At 37.3% G+C, this 22,036-nt stretch overlaps 1 protein-coding gene across 2 annotated transcripts; it reads right to left on the reverse strand.

Moving 5' to 3' along the window:
• Nucleotides 1-16,139: 16,139 nt before the first annotated feature.
• On the reverse strand, nucleotides 16,140-22,035 carry MRRF (mitochondrial ribosome recycling factor). Of its 2 annotated transcripts, none has more exons than XM_053472756.1 (7): nucleotides 21,936-22,035; nucleotides 21,109-21,261; nucleotides 20,569-20,724; nucleotides 20,009-20,127; nucleotides 19,411-19,502; nucleotides 18,698-18,857; nucleotides 16,140-16,344 (listed from the first exon to the last, which is right to left on the reverse strand). In XM_053472756.1, exons 2-7 carry the CDS (start codon nucleotides 21,251-21,253, stop codon nucleotides 16,267-16,269), a joined length of 750 nt encoding a protein of 249 aa, XP_053328731.1. In that variant the 5' UTR covers nucleotides 21,254-21,261; nucleotides 21,936-22,035; the 3' UTR covers nucleotides 16,140-16,266. The 2 variants fall into 2 exon arrangements, with proteins under 2 accessions (XP_053328731.1, XP_053328730.1); XM_053472755.1 differs by having other exon boundaries at nucleotides 21,928-22,035.
• Nucleotide 22,036: the final 1 nt, after the last annotated feature.

Below are 22,036 nucleotides of genomic sequence, written 5' to 3' on the forward strand. Positions count from 1 at the left end.
ATGATCACACTACTACCATTGTGTTTGACTGCTGGTATGATGTTCTTGGTGTGGAGTGCTGTGTTAGCTTTATGTCAGATGTAATAGGACCATGTCAGCAGTGGTTTTTGTCTTGCAACGCTCCCATAAATGCCATTTTTGCAGTCTCTTTCTTATTGTGAAATCATGACGTCTGACCTTAATTGAGGCAGGTGAGCCCTGCTCTCCGGAGCAGTCACAGCACTTCCTGGGGTGGGTGTTAGGTGTTGCTGAATGCCTCGCCACTAAAGTTTAGGAGGCGATCAACACTTTAAAATAGCGCCATACAGTGGAGGGGCCAGACATGGCCTCTGATGCCAATTTCGGTGTTGCTGAATGCCTCAACATCGAGACATTACAGCAATACCATTTAGGTGCGGAAAGCGAATGTAAATCGCTTTCTACACCCATTTGAATTAATGAAGGTCTTGGCCTGTCAATTGTCGTCAAGGGGTTAAAAATTTAATTTGGTTAGTTGGTTGACTTAGTCACTTAGAGAGCAATTTCGTTTTCACATCTGGACATGAACTCATCATTTCGAAACTACAATTTGTGTAATATTAAAATTAGTTTGATGATCTGAAACATTTAGGTGTGGCAAATATGCAAAGAAAAACCAGGAAGGAGCAAATACTTTTCTACAGCACTACATCTCAGAATTGCCCCTTTCCCTCCTGGCCTTTTTCCCTTCCAGACACCACCACCACTTTTTATTTCATGCTTCCTTTCCTGCTTTTAGTCCTTTTTGGTCTTTCCTTATATTCCTGGACTTTTTCAATTATTTTCCTCTCTTTCCAATAGCTGTATTCATCACAGTCTACTCAAGTTCTTCCCAGACATTTTCTCTCCTTCCCTTTTTCCTTCCCCTCTCTCTATCACTCATGCGCCTTTCCCTCATTAAATGCCATCATTACATTCCAGGAGCTACAGGCGCAGATCTTTCTTTAAACAGTCTGTCAAATTATATCTCCATAATGGTGTACTCTTCATTATCAAGAAAGGGCTATAAGAGAACAGATTCTTTATAAAACAAAATAAATTATAAAGAAACATATCCACAACACCCTGATGTCCAAGTGTACACCTTATCGCAGAGTGATTTATGTGTTAAAAAGCTATACATTTACACCCCATCAGCATCACCTGAAAAATACTTAATTCTTTGACTCTGCATTAGAGTACTGTGGTCTACTGCACTTTGTCTACGGTGGTAAATGCAGATATTGGCATCCCATACTATAATCTCTTTATAGCCATTTAGACATCAACAGGTAATTTTTTGTTTCATTTTCCACTTAGCTACTTACAGCCATATTATATAGGAAGATCAACGTTTGCAATGCCCTTACTATAAAAGATATGCATGACATTTGGAAAATATATTATTTCACTATATTGAAAAACATGTTTTTGTCTCCAGTTCATAACATATTCATTCCTGTCTCTATATGTTCTTGTATTTGCTAATTTGCATTTGTATTGTACCACTGCCTGGATGGGTGCTAAGGTCAATTGGAACTCAAGAAAAGAGGGAGAAATTTATGCAAAAGTGTTGATTGCATTTGTATGTAATGAAATCATTCAATATTCATCTGAATATGGAATCTAATCTTGCAGGAAAACTGAAGGACATAAGAGTCACTGGGAAACCATAATGAGCCTCTGTAGTGATTAAAAAAACACTTGAGCTTTTTGAAAATGGCAGCAGAAATAGTGTCTAATCAGCAATGAATGTGGGAGGTAGAGATTAGAATGACATTCTGCTGAGAAGACGGTTAAATGAATGCATGCTGTAAACTTTGACATGGCGGCTCTGATGTCTGATACAGAATCAGAAAACTAGGCAGATACTTTTAAAAAGCAATTTCATTTCTGTCTTTTTTCATCCAATAGTCTTCATCATGATCACTCTTGAATGTTTTGTTCTTAAAATGTTGAGATTTTATTGTTGGATTTCAACTGTCCTGTCCTTTTATACTTAACTATCTCCCGTCATCTGCTACATTACATTTTTATGGGCTTTCCATAAAATTCTGTTACAGCATATTCCCTGACCACATTTCCCCACCTGTAGCGAGGGCTAAATTTCTCCTGCTCATTCTTTCCGCAGTGGCAAAGCGGGCAATACTATCTCAATGGATTGCTCCGCAGCCTCCACTGCTTCCTATGGTCCTGTCGCGTTTGCATTTCTTGTTTCAGATGGACTGGCTTGAAGCTGTCCTCCATAAGGAGAGCAAGGTCAAGTATCTTTTCAATCGCTGGTCCCCATTTATTGCAACATTAGATAGCACTACCAGATTGTCATTGTTCCAAACGTTCAACACCACAGAGTGGTATTGTCTCCAGGTCCTAAAGGGTGTTCCTCCCATTCCGGGGTTCTGACCTAGTTGTGGGTTGGGGTGTCTCTGTGTTGTGGTCCGGTGTTCTGTGACCAAGGAGGTGTTGTTACCTGTATTGTATGTATTATTGGAATTGTGCATTGCTTGTACCTGTGCGCATTTGATTTGTTGCCATGTCTATTTGTACCATTGTTCTACTGCTGTATGCTTTGTTTTCTCCTTGTAATAAAGAAGTTTTAAAAAAAAAAAAAAAAAATTCTGTTACAGCATAGTCAAGTGATTTATTTATATAAAAAAAATTATAAAGAACAATCACTTATTTTTAGTATGTTAATAAAAACATTCCAGAATTACAATGTGACATTAGTTTTCCAAAATTTGCCTACAACTGCTTACATTATATCTTTCTATTTTTTCAGATAACAATAATATAATGTTAAGCAACAGCTTCTCTCTGGGTTTTTTTTGGATAGGAGTGGATTGTAAACTTTCAACAGATGTATCCTCCGATTTTTTTATTACAGTGTCATTTGGCTCCATATGTGATGCTTTCCTTTCTGAATCAGGGAGATCTTCCAATGCTCAATCAGCAGATGACATGACACCTGGTTCTGGCATATTTAAACCTGTTTCTCTCATTGTGAAATCGCCGTTGTGTGCTAACATGCCTTGTTCTCTTAGGTTTTCTTTTAGGACTGGGCTTGTATTTTGACTTCTCTGCCTTCTGGTTTCCTGATCTCTTACTGTTCTACTGATTGCTCATGATTGCTGCCTGGACTGATCCTATACTGCCTTATCATGTATGCCTAATCACTGTCTGGACTTTGCTGACTTTTTGCCTGACTGCTACCTGCACTGACCATCAATTGGTATACTGTTACTTGCAATGGTACTGGAGGAGAGGATCCTAAGTAGCAGAATAGGCCAGGACACAAAGAGCCAAGGACCTGGAGCCAAAGCAAACAGAAAGTAAGAGCCAACATCTTCAAATGAATAGAAGATGCACATGAGAGGTGCAACGTTATGAGATGATGTCTCGGGAATAACAGTCAATTATGGGGTTATGCAGGTGAAGCCAGGAGTACCCCAGAATCACAGAAGCAGACGGAGAGTAGATGACATCACATGAACTCTCACATCCTAACATAAAGAAGTAGTCTCAAGAGTTCCTGTGGCAGGCCATAGAGGACATCCACATATACAGGGTTAGCTTTAGTAGTCAGGGGTATGCCATGAAGATCACAAAAATGCTGTTCAATAAAGTCCCCGGCAGCCCCAGGCAGGTCTTGGGTGGCCAATTCAGAGGATCTGACAAACTGTTGGTGAAGAAGGCCACCAATACTTGCCCATGCTGATGAGTAGGGAAATAACATAGCTCTGTCAGATGGAAAAAAACAGGTGTGAGGACATCTCAAAGTGGTTGGAGCACTGGTTTCAGAATCCCCTGGAACAAGATGTTCACTCCTATAACGGGGAGGAGGTAGTAATAGCATTTGATGGAGCACAGGCTCAGGGGGTAGAAGAGTTGGTACTACCGCAGGAGTCTGGACACATGAAGGATCAGAGCAGGCAAGGATAGTTTGCAGGGGTTGGGGAAACCGATCCATGTGGTTTCATAGAGCAAGGCCAGAGGCACTCCCTTTCTAGACAAAGGTAGCTGATAAACCTTTAAAATCAATGGTAGCAACAGCCAATCTGAACACTAATGCCAGCCAGTAGAGTAGTTAAATAAAGCCGGCACAACCTATAGGCAAGGTAGGCACTGGCCTAGATCTGTGTGAGAGCGCCTCTTCTGCGGTGGACTGAGTGGGCGCCCCATGTAGATCCGTGGAGAAGAAGGGCCGGTTAGGGAGATCTTAGATGCATGTGCATTACTGCCTGCCTTGATAGGTATGTGTGTCTGGGTATGTTAGTGTGTGAACATGTTTCTGTCTGGGTATGCTAGTGTCTGTCTGAGTACATGTGTGTCTGGGTATGTTAGTAAATATTGGTGGGGGTATGTCAGTTTGTGTATCTTAGTGTGTGTCTGAGTACGTAAGCACGTGTATCTGATATGTGAAGTGAAAGTGTATGTATGTCGGTATGTAACCATGTGCATTTGGGTATGTTAGTGAGAGGATGTCTGTAAGTTAGTGTGTGTGTGTATGTGAGTAATTTAGTGTGTGAACATGTGTCTTTGGGTATGCTAGCGTGTGTGTGTGTATGTTTGTGAACATATCTCTTTGGCTATGTTAGTATGCGTGTGTGTCTGGGTATGTTAGTGTGTGAACACATGTCAGTTGGTTGTGTTAGTTTGAGCATCTGAGTATGTTTGTGTGGGTGTCTGGGGTGTATATTAGTTTGTGTGAATGTGTGATAGCGTCAAGTGTCTGGATGTGTGAGTTAGTGCTGAGTGTCTAGTTGTGTGTGTCTGTGTTCATGTATGTTAGTCACTAGAGTATGAGACTGAGGCCTCGCACTCCCACCACAGGACCTCAGCAAGGTAAGTGATGGGGGAAAATGGGAGAGATAGATAGTGAGAAAGGGAAGAGATAATAAGAAAGATAGTGTGCAATCTGGGTGTTGGCCAAGTCCTATTTGTGCAATATTGGTGCAAGGGCTGGTCTTCAGGGTGTGCAACCTGTGATCTTTGTCTGCAATGTATACATGATCAAAGCGTGGGGGCGGGTCATGTGTATGATGGGTGGTACACAATTAGTGGAACCAAAGTGCTGGCAAAATGGAATTTTGCCTAGGGTAACAAAACTCCTTGCACCAGCCCTGAATACATGAACCATTTTGCATGAAGTAAAATGTAATGGCCTCCACTCAAACTGGATTCCTATATGCACTAAAAATAAAACTTTTAAAAATAGACTGATTATTTAAATGTTTGTTTTTGACTGATTTCACTGGTCTTCACTGTTATCCATGCTCTCTATAAGAGTTGGAAGATGATCGTTCTCTTCTCCATGCAAGGACAATGAACTAAAGAATGTTAATTTGTGACAACTGTGTGACAGAGTAACTAATGTAAATTAGACAGTGTGACAGTCAAACAGATAAGCATATCAAAAACCTTGTTGAAGTGCCACCTGTACACTTCTGGCAAAAGCTAAACTAAGTACATTAACAACTTGGCTCTGCAAAATATCTAGGACAAATATCCATAAACTGTTGAATTATAAGTATGTCCTTCAGTGTTTTCCTGTATGCATTAATCAAAATCGTAATTCCAGCCAAATAACACAAAGTGGAAGTGTTGTTGACAAATGTAGCTCAAGAACAAAACATGTGTGTATTTTAAGAAATGCAAGCCAAAATATGTGCTTATATAAACAGTGAGACATCCGTGGTGCCAAAACTGGTTTAAGAGTAAAGTCAACCAATTATCATTGTGTTTCATCACGCTCTAGATACTCATTGTTAAAAACAAAAAATAGGAAAACATCCTTTTAAACAAATGGTTCAGTGGTTGCCATAGCTCTTTCATTACACTAAGTTTATATTGACCGGAATATCAGATTATTTTAGCTATATTTAAACTATAATGTTCAAGGGCTGCTAAATGCCCATTTTAAATTTATAGCAACTAGCAAGGAAATTATGGAGGAAAAAAATAATTTTTACTAAAACATTTATCAAATTAAGCCTTGCATTTTAACAAATTTCATACAAGTAGTTTGTCTAGAATAATCACATAAAAATACCATTTAAATGTAGTGATTTGTTAATCGTGTTTTTTGTTATGCATCTGTGTCAAAAATTACCTCTCCTAAAAAAAAAAAAAAAAAAAAAAAAAAAAATAGATTTTTTTACCTGTAACTGTTAAGAAATTAGAAAAAATTGGAAGGGAAGATTTGGTTTTTGACATATTTGCTAAATAAAAGAAACTATACAAAAATAAATAAAAAAAACCCATTATGAATCTGAATACACTATAATATGAATAGTTGTGTAATTGTATAATTGCAGTGGGTCACAACTTTACATTTAGTCTATCTATTGCTATATTTTTACATTTATATAAAATGTACATTTATCCATGTATGCAATAGAGTAAAGAAATTTAAAAATGCATGGGAAACATAAGGCTATCCTGAATATAAGACAAAACCAAGGATTTGAAGTTTTTACAGCAAAAAGACATCAGACTAGATGGAAAAAAAATGTTTTTATATGATGTTGAATTCTATGTGTCTATGTTTCTAATTTGAATATATATATTTATTTTATATATTACTTGGATATTATATGAAAAATGTATTTCAGTGCTTACCCTTGATGTCTAGGTTTATGATTGACACTCAAATCAAATTCAGTTAACAAGAAAGCTAATTACACTCCCTCTTCACTGATTTATATGATGTTACAAATTGTATAGATTAGAATTATTAATGTTATCATTAGTAATTCCCTGGCTTTTATGTACATCTATGACATTTTGGCTAAGTAATTTTACATTATTCAGTACATGTGTACCTTTTTAGGTAAACACAGTGCTTCTTCAAGGAAGAGGAGCAGTTATTTCTATTTTACTACTGGTATATATGACATAAAAAAGATGGAAAATAGAAAATTGTAAAAAAAAATATTAGTATTGAACAGCAGATGGCGTTAAATATTTTCAAACTGCAATATTCAGCCTATTATCAGTTCCAAAAATAATATGGTATTTTTGGAATATATTAATGTATACACAAAATATGCATGCATTTGGGTGTTTCAAAGGGAATGAAGCTCCTTTGTCATAGTTTTACACCAACTGATTTTTGTATATAACAGCTTATCCCTTCCAATTTGCTTAACTTGTTTTAGACCTTGTGTAAACAATTGGCTTATGCCAGTCCTATGCATACTTAAATTTGTGCTCCTGGCACACATTCTGCCAACAGAAAGCATATGACAAAACACTGTTCATCTTTGGTGCAATTTATACATTTCTCAGCCACCTTCACCCCAGGGTAAAAACTCTTATACTAAACTGCAAGGGCAGCCGGCTTGCCAGACAGAACTAGTCACATGACATGCTAAGACACAACCAATTATGACTCCTCCCGCCTTTTTGAATGTTCCTCGAAGATCTACCCTGTTGCTGCTGCTGAGTTTGCCCTAATATATAAATAAGGAAAATGTGGTATGAAGTGAATATGGGGCAATTGTGGTCCACATGCATCATACCTTCCTGTAGCTTTTCTGCAAGTAATAGTCACCATGTGCAACATGTTCCAACAATGTGTTTTGTTCTAGAACTTCCAGAAAAGGTCCTGGATTCCTCAAACAGTATCATGACAGAAGTAGTAAATGTTAATACAGTAAAGCTTGGGGTAATGTTTATATTAATGGTAAAATGGCTGTAGTGATACTAAAAGTAAGAGCTGTTTTATTTATTCCAATTATACCACATCAGTATCATCTATAGCACAACTCATGTTATCTCATGTGCTATTCCCACCCATGACCAAATCTTAAGGAAAGACCGTGAATTACTCTGAACCAGAATCACACTTTGCATATGACTATATTGTGCAGCATGGATAAGATAATTTAAAAAAAAAAACATTGATTGATATATTGATAGATATATATATATACTTTGGCCACATATTAGGTACATCTTGCTAGTATCGGGTTGGACCCCCTTTTGCCTTCAGAACTGCCTTCATTCTTCATGGCATACTTTCTACAAGGTGCTGGAAACATTCCTCAGAGATGTTGGTCTATATGGACATGATGACATCACGCAGTAACTGCAGATTTTGTTGGCTGTGCATACATGATGCAAATCTTCCATCCCACCGCATCCCAAATGTGCTCTGTTGGATTGATATCTGGTGACTGTGGAGGCCATTGGAGTAGGGTGAACTCATTGTCATGTTCAAGAAACAAGTGTGAGCACATTAGGTTTGGCAGATTGAGGCAATTAGACATGAGGCAAGCCATGCAAATGGTGTTCAGTAACAGAGTACCTAAACTACATTTGACAAACACAATCTATGTGGCATTATTTAGTCCTGCTAGTACATATTCACTAAAAGACAATATAGAATCTAAAATCCATAGAGGCACAGAAATAATCCATGTATCAGATCTTGATTCTTTAGACATTGTAGTGTTGTGAGTAAAACATATTCACACACACATAAACCTCATAATAACCCAATATTTAGCCCCTACAAGCTCTAGGAAGTGCGGTCAAAGGCTGGATGTGCATTGTCGCACACTACATATTACTCTCTCGTGGTGTGCGGCTGGGTATTTCCCAGCACCCGATCTGCTGGAGTGGCAGATTAGGTCATTATGTGGCACTATTGGCATTCGTTTACAAGATTCGTTTAGAAAATAAAGACATTAATCTCATGTTGGGTTAAAGGTAAAAACAGTGATGTCCATTATATGCAACTATGCAATTTTTTTTTTTTATCTGGGGTGAAGTATTCATTGAGTGATGCAGTGCTAGGATGTTTGTGTGGTATTAATGGCCAAACATTTTGTTTAAGTTTCTTATTTCCTTTTGAAGAATAATGTGAAGAATAATGGTATCGCTGTTTTGTTGCACTGAATAAAATTGAACTTTTTCATCTAAAAGTTTTTGCAGTAGCTAATGTTGTGATTCCATTATGTCTAATCTCCTCAATTTATGTGGGAATTTTAACACTTTTGATTTTTGGTTCTTTTATAATAATGTGATAAAAAAAGAATGTTTTATAGTTATTTGGATGGCAAATAGTGTGACTAGTATGCATAAGTGCGAGTATAAGAGCTCAACCACGCGATAAAATATATTGGGCTGGTGTCCAAATGTTTGCTTTTCAGTGGGCTTGATGATATTAAGGTCAGCAGACTGTGATGGCCACTGCAGAACCTTCACCTTTTTCTGCTGTAACCACTGGAGGGACAGCGTGCTTAGGGTCGTTATTGTGCCGGAAAGTCCAAGTGTGTCCCATGTGCAGCTTTCGTGTGAAAGAATTCAAATTATCTGCCAGTATTTTGTAATAACATGCTGCGTTCATTTAGCTATTCATTTTCACAAGATTCAGTGTGACTTTAGAGCTCACACTCCCCCCAAAACATCAGTCAGCCGCCACCATGCTTCAAAGTGGGGATGGTATTCTTTTCGCTATAGTCCTTATTGACCTCTCTCCAGACATAGCCAGAAGCTGTGATGCGCGTCAAGGTGTTGTCGGACACGTTACATTTTTGTTCCAGTATCGTCGTATTGTGCTCCTTGAAACAACCACACTGTCTTTTTCCAGAGAAGCCTGTATTTCTTCTGAGGTTACCTTGTGGGTTTTTCTTTGAAAATCTATTCTTTTGGCAGTTGTGGCTGAAATCGTCCCTGGTCTACCTGACCTTGGCTTGGTATCAAGAGATCTCCACTTCTTAATAAGTGATTGAACAGTACTGACTGGTATTTTTAAAGTTGTGGATATCTTTTTATATCCTTTTACATCTTTACCTTGTCATGCAGGTTTTTTGACAGTTCTTTTCTGCTCCCCATGGCTTAGTATCTAGCCTGCTCAGCGCATCCACATGAGAGCTAACAAACTCATTGACTATTTATACACTAATTGCCATTTAAAAAGCCACAGGTGTGGAAAATTAACTTTTAATTGTCTTTTTAACCTGTGTGTGCGTCACCTTGTGTGTCCAGTAAGGAAAAACATTCCTGGTTATGTCAACATTGATCAGGGGCATTTGGGCGATATCTGTTATCATTATGGTTTCAAAAGCAGCTAAAGAAACTTAGTGATAATAGTGGCGTCATATGATTACTAGCATTAAATAAAATACTGTTTTTTGAATGATCAGTCATATTTTCTAAATTAATGCCAACATTTCGCAGTTTCTGCCAGGGTATGCAAACTTTTGAGCACAACTGTATACTAAATATTTACTGACTTTTCTTATATTCACCTTATGGGTTATTACTTTCTGATATTAGTTAATAATAAAAGTTACGTTTTGTTCTCTTGTTTGTAATAAAGTGGAAGTTATTTTTCAGGGAAATACTGAAAGTACTGCAAACTTTGCAGAAATATCCTATGCTCTATAAACAGGAATACAAAATACAGAGACTGAGAATCATGACCTAGACACTTTTAACCCTTTCTTTACTGAGGGAACTTTATACCCAAAAACCTAGAGCTTTTTGTGTTTTAGTTTAGCTCCCTTTTTTGATTTTTACTGCTCCCATACAAATGATGCATCATTTTTGAGGACAGATAGGGCTTTCTTTTGAACTCACTTTTAGATGCACAGTCCAATAAATATATCAAAAATACAAACAAATTAAAAAGTGCCACATTTTTATATGGGTATGCATTATATGGGTTTGTACCTGTAATCACAAACAAATAAAACAATAAATAACCCACGAAGTGCATATTTCTGGAAAGTAGACAACCTTGGGTCTTTCACTGACAACCATTATACAACCATTAAGCCACCAGTGTTTGCCATTATTATTATTATTATTATTATTATTATTATTATTATTTTAAAATGCTTTCAACGTTGGTTAACATTTTTTGCACAGGCTATGTACGAGTGCATAAATAATCACCAAAATGTATTCAGCTACCCCTCCAATTTACACATATACCCAATATGTATAAATTATTGTATCATTTCTGAAATATTCAGGGCACACTTCATGACATGCTCATTTCCCTTTACAACAGCACACAGCATACGGCACGATAGGGGCATAGAAAATAAAGGGTTACATTACATTATACACTATACAAATATTAGATTAAAAAAACAGAGGCACCAGGGGTGGGCTGGCTCAAGGAACTGGCAACTGATCCCCAGGGTAGTTCAAGCATCTTCAGAAAGGACCAGTTGGACCTGACCAGTTGGTCCAAGTTGGACCAGAACATTTTGGACCAGCCCAGAGAGACAGGAATGCAGTGGGGTCATGTAACTTGGTAAATGTGTGGTACAAGCATGGTAAAGGCATGCAAGGGTTTGTGTGTGAGCATGAATGTCTAAGTTTATGTGAGCGTGGATATATGTCTGTGTTTGTGTGACTGTTTGTTAGTGTGAGAATGTTAGTATGTGTAAAGATGGATGTGTGTGTAAATGTGTGTGCCAGTGTCCAATGGGCCATCCCTTCTGGTGCACCTGTTTTTATGGACTACAACTCCTCTCACATGAATTGTAATCCACAGACAGTCATCAGCCCATTTGTGAAAAAATAATATGTTTGGTAATAATATGTGGGTGCAGAGTTATTTTTTTCTAACTATATGATTTTGGGATTGGTGGGGAGATCACACAGCTTTTCCAGTTTGACAGTCATAGTTGTCTTCTCCATGCATTGATTCATTAGGCAAGAATCATTTTTTTACATATATATTTTTTAAAAACATTTTTGAGGCTGCTGATCGATCAGAGACTGATCAGCAGCCTCAAAAATGTTTTTAAAAAATATATATGTAAAAAAAAATGATTACACGTGAATGGAGCACCATGTCCAATCTAAACGCGAGGCTGCAATTAATAAAGGAAGTCTTGCGTGATCACATTATTGTGCAAGACTTCTGGTGTGGGGAGGGTTAAATGCTGGGTTCTGAGGACAACCTTGGGATTAAAGTCATGTTTATTTATTGGTGAATTGAAGCAAGGTGACAAATTCATTCTTACCCCAATAATAGTGTGTAACGGGTTCACCAAGAAAGCTGTAGTAACTCCCAGAGATCACCCAGACGTATCCTCCTGTTGTCCCCGGAATCACTTCCAGCGCCAGCCAGCATGCGCACCTTGGAACCCTGCTATGTGTACCCAATAAATAGACACAACTACCTTGAACTGAGTACAGCAGGAATGAACAGTTTATTGTTGTAAAACATAGACTGATATAGCCACAGAACTTCATTAACATAAATTAACATTGATAAACAGGTAGACAACCCAACCTTTAATCCCCTTTAGCTACCTAATATCCCCCTGGTAGCCATCCTGTTAATGGGATTAGTTTACACAATGGAGTTCCTGCCTGTTTGGCAGCCAGGCTGGAGCCATCTCTGAGTACCTTGGGCCCCTGTATGACAGGTAATTCTGTCACATAGTGTAAACATGACAAGGTTCACCCTCCATATTGCATACATAATATGGTGGAAAAATGTAATCTAGCTACAACTATAAAACATAAAGTAAGGAAATCTAAAGTAATTTTACTCTCATTACTGGCCTCTTTAGCGGAACTTGTGCTTATCACAGGTCAGCTATGAGTTTGTTTCTTGTCTTGTAGCAAGGCACTGGGATGTTTCAGTATGTAAGTTTACAGTGTGTAGCCAGAAAATAAACAGATTGATGTGAATTAGCTGAACCTGATTCTGAATCTTGCAGGTCCGAATGAAGTTTTTTTGGCTGATTCTTAATCTAGAAGCCAAAGTGACTATATGAGTGACCACAAGGAAAATACAGAAAGGCTCCTGATAGCGGCCCTAAATCAGAACAGCCATCAATGCACCCCTTTGCTTACTTTCATCTGGTTGGCTGCCTCACTGGAAACTCAGAGCAATGCAATTAACCCACGTTGTTTCAATTTCAATTGAATGGGATAAAACTCAAGAGAAAATCCTGAATGCTGCGATATCCCCTGGTATTAGGTTTAGCCAAAGTTTAGTTCTGACTACTGAAAACTGTTCTAAAATGTAGTAGAAAAAAAGGAAAAAAGACTTGCTCACTAATAGTCAGTAAGACCGTGCAAAATATAGTATAGTATAGAAAGCTTAGGCTATAGCCTATCCAAAATAAAGTAAGTCACCAATCCTTTCCTTCCAAAACTGGAAAAAAATTGTATATAATAACAACATGATATCTTCTTGGTATATTAGACCCGTATAATTAGCATAGTCTGACACTGAAAACATTTTACAGACAGCAGCTAATCAGTACATTTAATTTCAATCACCTGCTATGGGACTGAGTGATTCAATGCTTCTGGCTGGTTTAGAAGCATAGGAACATGGAATTTGATGGCACATAAGACCCATCTTGCCCATCTAGTCTGCCCATAAGCAGGACATGTGACAAATCTCTAATGAGCAATTACATATTAGTCATGAATACAACTGTCACACCAGAGAGGAGTATAAGCAACACAAAAAGGTTTTTGCTGTATTATGAAGGGACAACTTCAGTTAGCTTACTAAAAATATAAAAATGCCACAACTCAATACCTTAACCTTGAAGAGGCTTACAAAATGACCAAAGCCTCTCTAAGCATGGTTAAGGTATTGAGTTGTGCCATGCTAGCCAAAAAACAGTGGTTTTGGTGATGATGATACTTTTATTGACTCAAAAGTATTATACATTGTAGGATTGTGGGACTAGTTCTCTTCTTCAGACATATATACTTTAAGAATCTGCAATCTATTATACTTTAGTTAATTAATGTTTCTTTACCAAGCACACTTACATGACTATTACAAAGAACACCATAACATAATATTGTGTGCTCAAAACGTTAACACAACACTGTAGTTTTATGCTCTACTGTTTCTGTTTAGGTTAACAGACATTTGAATTTCAGCAACAATACTTCGCTTGTAACGGTCAATATCCTTCCAAACAAAGGCAGCTTCCCTGTTCCATTTGTAATGACTGGCTCATGCTGTTTTTCAGAATCCAGGACCGTTACCCAACAACACAAACACACTAACACATCCCATTTCTGTGGTTTCTCTGTTGACCTCAGGGTTCATAAAACATCTGCTGCAATTCTCTGCTTTCGATTTTGTTTAAAATTCCCAGTCAATGTGTCTGCTGGAGACTAAGATACTTTAATAAACAATGAAAGGCTTGTGATCAATCATAAAAAAATAAAATGTTACATTGTAAATAAGCATATATTGTATGTGAAAGTAGAAAATGATATGGAAAAGGCTAGGGCAAGGTATAGGAGGAAAAAAAGAGATGAGCCAGGCAAAACTGAACAATATAGAAAAAAAATAGAATCAAATAACTACCACATCGCATACAAATTTGGAAAATGCACTACAAATGCAAAAAGAAAACACATTGTTATTTTTTCATAAATTAACATACAAATATTGACGTGACATATTCTGGCTCCTCATAAATCAGTGGTTGAAGCAAAGAGTACAATAGACCCTGTAAGAAAGCAAGTTCATAAAAGGCCAATTCCTCTGAACATATTGCCAAAGGAATGTACAGGTAAGAAACCACAGCTTTAAAAAAGACCTGCATGTACAAGGGCCAAAACCACTATCATTATAATATCCCTTTAGCAGGAAATTGGTTAATATTTGGTATGATCTTTGACATGAATTGGCTTCATATATGCCAAGATGAGATTCAGAAGAACAAGTCTTGTATCTCTAAATACAAATGTAATCATGGTATTACAAAGGAGCATCTCTTTATTAATTTTAAATGGTCTGTTTAAATATTTTCACTGTCCCCTATTGTAAAAACGCTATGGAATTTGCTGGAGCTAAACACCCATCAGCCATAACTTTATGACCACTGCAGCTCAAGTGGGGTGTCAAAAGTGGTCCAAGAAAGGAAAGAGGTTGAACCAGGGACCAGGTTATGGTCGATCATGGCTCATTGATGCATGTATGGACGAAGACTGGCCAGCATAATGAAATCCGACAGACAAACTACTGTAGCTCAAATTGCTGAAAAAGTTAAAGCTGTTCTGATAGAAAGGTGTCAGAACACAGTGCACCGCAGTTGCTCCTGGATCATCAACTCTTCCACTAACAGATAAGGCCCTCCATAACACTGCTCCTCCATACATTTCTGTCTTTCGTAAACAAATACTCCTCTACCCAATCTTTATGTTCTTCTATTCATTAAGAATAGACGGCAGAGTCGAAATAGTGGAATGCCAACAAGAGAGGAAATAAGGGAAGGAACCAGAGTTTTTGTGGCTTCTTGGGTGAGGAACGGGTAGATGCGAGAGATGTTTTTTACGTGCAACCGCCAGACAAGCTATTTTCCCATCTAGATTTCACTTGTGTTGCCCTCCGGACCCTGCTTCCACTGAACATTCAGCTTTTACCCTTCCAACATTCAAGAAAAATCTTGAAACCCACTTCTTCAGAGAATCATACCATCTTAGTTGCTAGAACCTCCCTGTCACTGATATAACCCTCACACCCCCCTTTCACCTTTCTCTGTTCCTTATGTTTGTCCTCACCCCATTCTTTCAATATTGTGAGCTTGCGAGCAGGGCACTCTCCTCCTAATGTTTGTCTTAGTCTGTCAGCTCTAGTCTTTTCATACTCCTTGCATATATGTATTGTAAGAAGTGCTGCGTAAATTGTTGATGCTACATAAATAAAAGATAATTATAATAACTGAAATACTTGGAAGAGGGATAGTTTTGATTTATGTACGTCTTGTGCATTGTGACGTTTATGTAACATATGTTGAAAAGATCCAAAAAAAACAATCCAAGATAAATTACTTTTTTTACTTTATTAATGTGATTGATCCACTATATAATTAAACATAGTATAAAAATCTAGGTAGCTTGCGTTGTGAAGGCTGGTCAGAATGAGTACTTTCGGTAAATAACTTATTTTTCAGTCAAATTATTCAACATCTTTCTCTGTCAGCAATTGCCCTAAAAAGTTAAATGGAGGTCCAAGTCAACTCAGGAGTAGAGTGGATTTTGTTGAGCAGGAGCATTTTTGGTTTTTCATTAGTCTAAGCAACTCAACTACAATATCAATTTAGACTTTAGACAGATGCAAGAGAACACAATTCTTCAGTGTGTGGAAAAGAAAAAAAAGACAAAACTACAACACAGGACACAGCTTTATATGACTTAGATTGTGCACTGCATGATTGCTCCTTTATTCCCATTCAAGAGAACACTCAAGTCTCTTAGTCCCATAGAAGATAAGAAGTGAATGCCATTTTTAATTAGTTTATTTCACTTGTCTTAATTCAAAAGTTCTTTTGTCTTGGCTGCCAACTGTTTGTCCATTTCTGCCGCTATATCATCAGCTATCTGCTGGATCTAGAAAAGACACAATGAAACATATCTTAGGACATTTAAGTACAAACAGGGAGCACCTAGGTAAAGTTAACAAGTTTATGTTTATTGTTAAGCGTAAACGATAGTAATAGTTTGCAGATAGTATCAGTTATTTCTCTGGAAGTCAATATTTTGTATAAAAACATCTGAAATTATTTTATCTGAGACTAACACTCTATAAGCCTAAAGCTATTGCTAAAGTGAATGCCATGTGGTTACAAATTCCCACATTTAGATCACAAGCTCTGTAATGCAGAAAATCTAGGCCTATTTGTTATGCAATATGTAATTTTCCAAACCAACTGTTCATTGTTAAATATGGCTACTATTTATTTCTGCAAATGCTTTTTTAATGTGAAATCATGCCAGCTCATATCAAGTGCCAAAACAGACACAATGAGAAGGCAATATATACATTATATATATATATATATATATATATATATATATATATATAAACCATACACACACATACATACAGTGAACATCCTCATCCTAACAGATTAGTAAAGTTTTATTTTGTAAACCAAACACTGTCTTAATTCTGTTATGGCCACAAGTCTGTCCACCGCTATTTGGTGTCAGTAATGGTAGTCCTACGTAACGCATCTGTGTAGTTAAACCTTTGAAGACCAACGTTCTTTGTAACACATGACCACAGGAATTTTGGCATTATTTATGTAACCCGTAATCATCCGTTTCTCAGTAATTACACCATATAAATTATACTTTACTGCAGAAAAAAAAAAACAGGCAGACCAGCCCAAGTTGTTGTTCTGCTATCAATTTGTTTAAGTCTATATTACGTTTGTAAGAGTAGGTTGGGCTTGTGACACCACCAAAAACATTTTCCACAGTTTTACATTCCTTACTTAATACACCTATTTGTTTGTCTAAAGTATGGGTTTTTTGTTTTAACAATGTCCCTCACTGTTTCCACCCCAACCTTCAAATTCTTCTCACACTGGTTAATATAATTTAAGACCACCTTTAACTGCTGTGACATGTGCCTTATCTGTCTTTTTCCTTCTCCTTAACCCCTATACTGCTGCCCATGTTCCACTTAAATGTTTTGTGATTAGTATTGCTTTTGGCTTGACAAAAGGAGGTTGACATGGGCGTAGGAACCCCTAAAAATCTGGGGCAGGGCAGCATTTCCCCCATCAGATCCCCACTTTCTCCCCATCTCCTTTTTTGCAAACACTTACAATAACATATAACTTGAAACAGTGGTAAAATAATGTACGTTTAATACATTAAATAGGAAAAAACAGCTAATCTTTGTAACAAAAACATTTTTTTAAATATTGCATGCAATAACTCCCTCCGCTCCCACACCAAAAAAAAATATATGTGCCACACTGACTGTAGATTAGGGGAAGACAGTGAGAGTCAGTGCAGTCTTCCCTCCTTCTGACTACTCTGTGACATTAAATCCAAAATAGAGAAGCAGAGGCTCAGCACTGAAATAGTAAGGTAAGTTTATTTCACAAGTTTATTTATTGAAATAAACGCACCTTACCCTTCGCCCCCTCCTCATACTATCTACCCCCCCTCTCCCCCCTTCCCACACTATCTACCCCCTCCTCATACTATCTACCCCCTCCCCCCCTTCCCACACTATCTACCCCCTCCCCACACTATCTACCCCCTCCCCCCCTTCCCACACTATCTACCCCCTCTCCCCCCTTCCCACACTATCTACCCCCTCTCCCCCCTTCTCACACTATCTACCCCCTCTTCCCCCCTTCCCACACTATCTACCCCCTCTTCCCCCCTTCCCACACTATCTACCTCCCTCCCCCCTTCTCACACTATCTACCCCCTCTCCTCCTTCTCACTAGCTACCCTCTCCCTACCCTGGAGTCCTGTGGTGGGAGCGCGAGGCCTCTGTCTCGCTGCTCTGCCGTGACATGCGCATCTTCACTGCTGCCGTCATATGCCGGCGCTCAGCGTGAAGCGCCAGCACCAAGACAGACGCCTCACGCTCCCACCACTGCAGTCGGGGCAGTATTGAGGCGGGTGGCGGCAGGGAGCAGAGGAGACACAAGGACGCCGAACGGTTGCTGAAAACGACCGCTCGGCACCCCTCTCTCTCCTCCTGCGGCGTTCCTATTGGGGGAGTTCCTACGGCCTGCCCCCCCCATTCCTACGCCCATGGAGGTTGATGCTCTAAAAAGCTCATCTTTAAAATGGAATGTTAGTCAAATAAAAAGGTATTATTCTATATTACAGTACTCAGTTTTTTCCTATTTAATGTATATACAAATTAATGCAGCCTTAGTAAAATACTCCAACATAGGATGTACTTTCCCATTAAGGTATTATTATTTACCTGTTTTTCAAGTAGTTTAATTGTATCCTCTGACACTTCGCCTTTGGATTTTTTGACTTCCACAATAGCATTGGAGCGGGCCCTACGTAGAGAATCTTTGGCCTTGTTGGTGAGCTGTTTCGCAAGCTTGCATAAGTTCTCCCTGTGTTCTCTTGTCACTCTTTTAAAAACAAGCATGGATGCTTAATAAAATGGATGTAATTAATGGGTGTTAAATTAAGTAATGTAACTGAAAGCAAAACATTTTAAACACTCAGTCCTTTTTTCATTTGAAAATTACACCAACTTCTACCTAGTCTGTTACATAATGCAGGCACTTGTTTGATTAAAAGCTCCTCCTTCAAAAGATGCAAACTTTGGAGGCAATATAATAGGGGTATTCTTTATACCAAAGATAAGTGTTTTCTTTTTTTTTCTAATTTAATTACACAAGGGAAAAAACAGCATTTCTATGTAAACACCCTGCAGACCTGCTTGGTCCTTCTCCCTTGCAGGAAGCTAATGTGATGAATGGGTTCAATCTGAAACCCTAAAAAGATCACACGGCCATGACATTAAGTAAAATAATAAAAGAAATCAAATACATTACATAAACGCATATTAATAATATATTGTTATTAAGAAGAATATGAATGTTATATTAACTGTGTATTAAATAATAAAATAATAATATTTTTTAAATGATTTTTATATATAATTTTAGATCTACTTACTGCGGAACCGGCACACGGATTATTGTTCCATCGAGTTCTGGATTTAGGTTCATACGACTATCTCTTAACGCATTCACAGCTGCAGCAGCACTCTAGACCCAACATAATAATGATGTTAAACTTGTTTGTTATCATCTTCAATTAAGTTTTATCACAAGATCTGGATAAGTGTGCAGGTCTTTAAAGAGCATGTCCATGGAAAATCAGATATTTTTTTTCTTTGCACATCAAACACTATTTAGTATAGTACTGGATTTAATATAGCATTGTGCTTTTTTTATTTTATTTTTTTTATTTACACACAATGACACTTTAGCAACTTACTAATTGTATTGGCATGGTATCCTGATTTAGGTGTGGAGCTGCATATTTTCATTTACCTACATTAAGGATTTAATCTTAAATGTAGGTTTGTAATGTCACCATAAATAATTTTCATTATATCATGGTGACACATGTACATGCATTGCATATGCAACTATTATAAACACACATGATTACATTATGCTGAATAACAAAAAAAAAACACAGATTCATGTAAAATAAATATGCTTTGCATTATTAAATATTTTAGCATCTACCATATAACTTTCCTCACCTCTGGAAAAGCCGCCATGTTAATTATAAATAACTGAGGAGATTTCAAGGAAATTTGTCCCAACTGATTTAATGGAAATTTTCCATCTTTTGTAGTCACATTGATGTGATCAAAAGCTCCTGTAAAAAAAATAAATAAAGGGAAACAAAGCCAAGACATGACAAATACAAACTTACACACAAATATTAATCCAATTTGAGACTTGTTCTGAAACTTAATTGCCTTGCTTATAGTGGTATATTCAGTTATGTACACTAAGATAAAAAAAAATACAGTAATAGGGCATAGAACTGTACAAGAACAAACATATAACATTATTCATTATAGCAGAGAGGAGAGCCTGGGTCATATGTAGGCATGAAAGTAAATAAACATTGCATTTTACAAATAATACATATAAACACAGTCAAATAGATATCCCAGAAAAATTCAGGGAGAAAAATGAGGAATTATTCCTAGGTCTGCTCTTCAGTAGTCTGAGGGAAGACATCCTCTCAACAAAAAGAGAAAAATAAAACAATAGCAGATTGATACGCAAGACAAGAAAGTAAATCGCTTACCTGTGGAGGTTCTAATACTAAGATTTTTGTTAAAATCTTCTTTAAGATTGTCAACCACATTTCTCATTTCTTGCTTAACGTCTTCCAAGTTAATGATGTCTTCAACTAAAGATGAATTTATATTTATTCTGGTTTGAGACTGTGCTTTACTTTTGGCTGAATATGAAAATAGAGATAAAGTGTTATTAAACACAATTTTTGATGCACAAATGTGTATAATAATACAGTAATGCTGATTTGCAGGCAAGAATTTACAACAGTAGAGAAGCTTAGGCAATATATTTACAATGTTCAATCCAATTAATCAATGTATATTTACACAATAAATTAGCAAGTCGTCATAGGTATAATGAAACGTTTTATTACTTTTCATAGTATTAAGACACCTACAATGACTCCTTACTAGTACAATCAGATCACTCTCAGTCTGCGTGTGCCCCATGGACAACTGATTTAATCGCCCAAACACTAAAATGAAATAGCTATTGCCTTTTTTTTGATAAAATATTACATTTCCACTGTAAAAAAAATAAAACTCACTTTTGCTTTTCTTGGTAGCAAGGTGTCTGCTCAGAAAGGTGATATGTGGATTTTTGTGGCATTGTACTACTGGTAGCTCTGCCACTCCAACGGATCTCAGTTGCAGTAGCATAGGCGTAACGTTCCTCAGACACCTTAACGCCATAACCGGATCTGGTTTGAAATAGAAAAGAAAATGTCACTGATTATATATATTTATATATACAGAGAGAGAGAGAGAGAGAGAGAGAGAGATGCACACACATACGTGTATCAACTTGCATGTATAAGGCAACAAAAAAAAGCAGAAACATACCGTAATTATTATAAATGAGATGGCTTTAGTCACTGGAGAGGTAAAGGATGTGATTCTTTGTCTATAATTTAGACCTTTGCAATGCCCAGGTATTAAATTGTGCCTGGAATAAAAGGACCTAGTGGTCTGAAGTTGAATAGAGAATGCCCGCTACATTCATTCTGCAGTGGTAAAACTGTCTGTAGTTACGCTATTGTGCAGCTTGCTGTTATGTGTACTAATTAAATAATAATGTTTTATTATGACACCCTAGAACTTAACTTTATTTCATACACCTGTATGAAAAGATCATTCCTCACACAACACTTCTTTCTACAGGAAGATTTCCATCTCAAGAACTTTTTTTCTTTAAATTCTGCTCATTTGTATATCACAAACAGCATGATATCCCACTTTAAGTTACTCTGATAAGAAATGCATACACCAGGAGCAACATATTGCATTGTTTGTTTTAAAAACGCTGTGAATCCAATTCCAACTTAACAAACACTGCAAAGGACAAAATGCTGCATATTATCACCTACTTCAGTACCTCGGTCACTGTGTTACACGGCTATAAACCCAGCCTCTTCAGATAATTGACTATGCTTCTCTAGTCTGTTCGGTTCTCCTGACGTCATTGGAACGCGACGC

The sequence above is a fragment of the Spea bombifrons genome, chromosome 8 (assembly GCF_027358695.1).
Source record: "Spea bombifrons isolate aSpeBom1 chromosome 8, aSpeBom1.2.pri, whole genome shotgun sequence".
Taxonomy (NCBI): domain Eukaryota; kingdom Metazoa; phylum Chordata; class Amphibia; order Anura; family Pelobatidae; genus Spea; species Spea bombifrons.

Excerpts from the sequence above, each read along its gene's own strand:
- MRRF (XM_053472756.1), bottom strand. The coding sequence starts at position 21,253 with ATGGCGTTAAGGTGTCTGAGGAACGTTACGCCTATGCTACTGCAACTG. Across the intron at positions 19,503-20,008 it reads ACATGGCGGCTTTTCCAGAG|AGTGCTGCTGCAGCTGTGAA; the intron begins GTGAGGAAAGTT and ends TGTTGGGTCTAG. Across the intron at positions 18,858-19,410 it reads ATCCGTGTGCCGGTTCCGCA|AGTGACAAGAGAACACAGGG; the intron begins GTAAGTAGATCT and ends TGTTTTTAAAAG.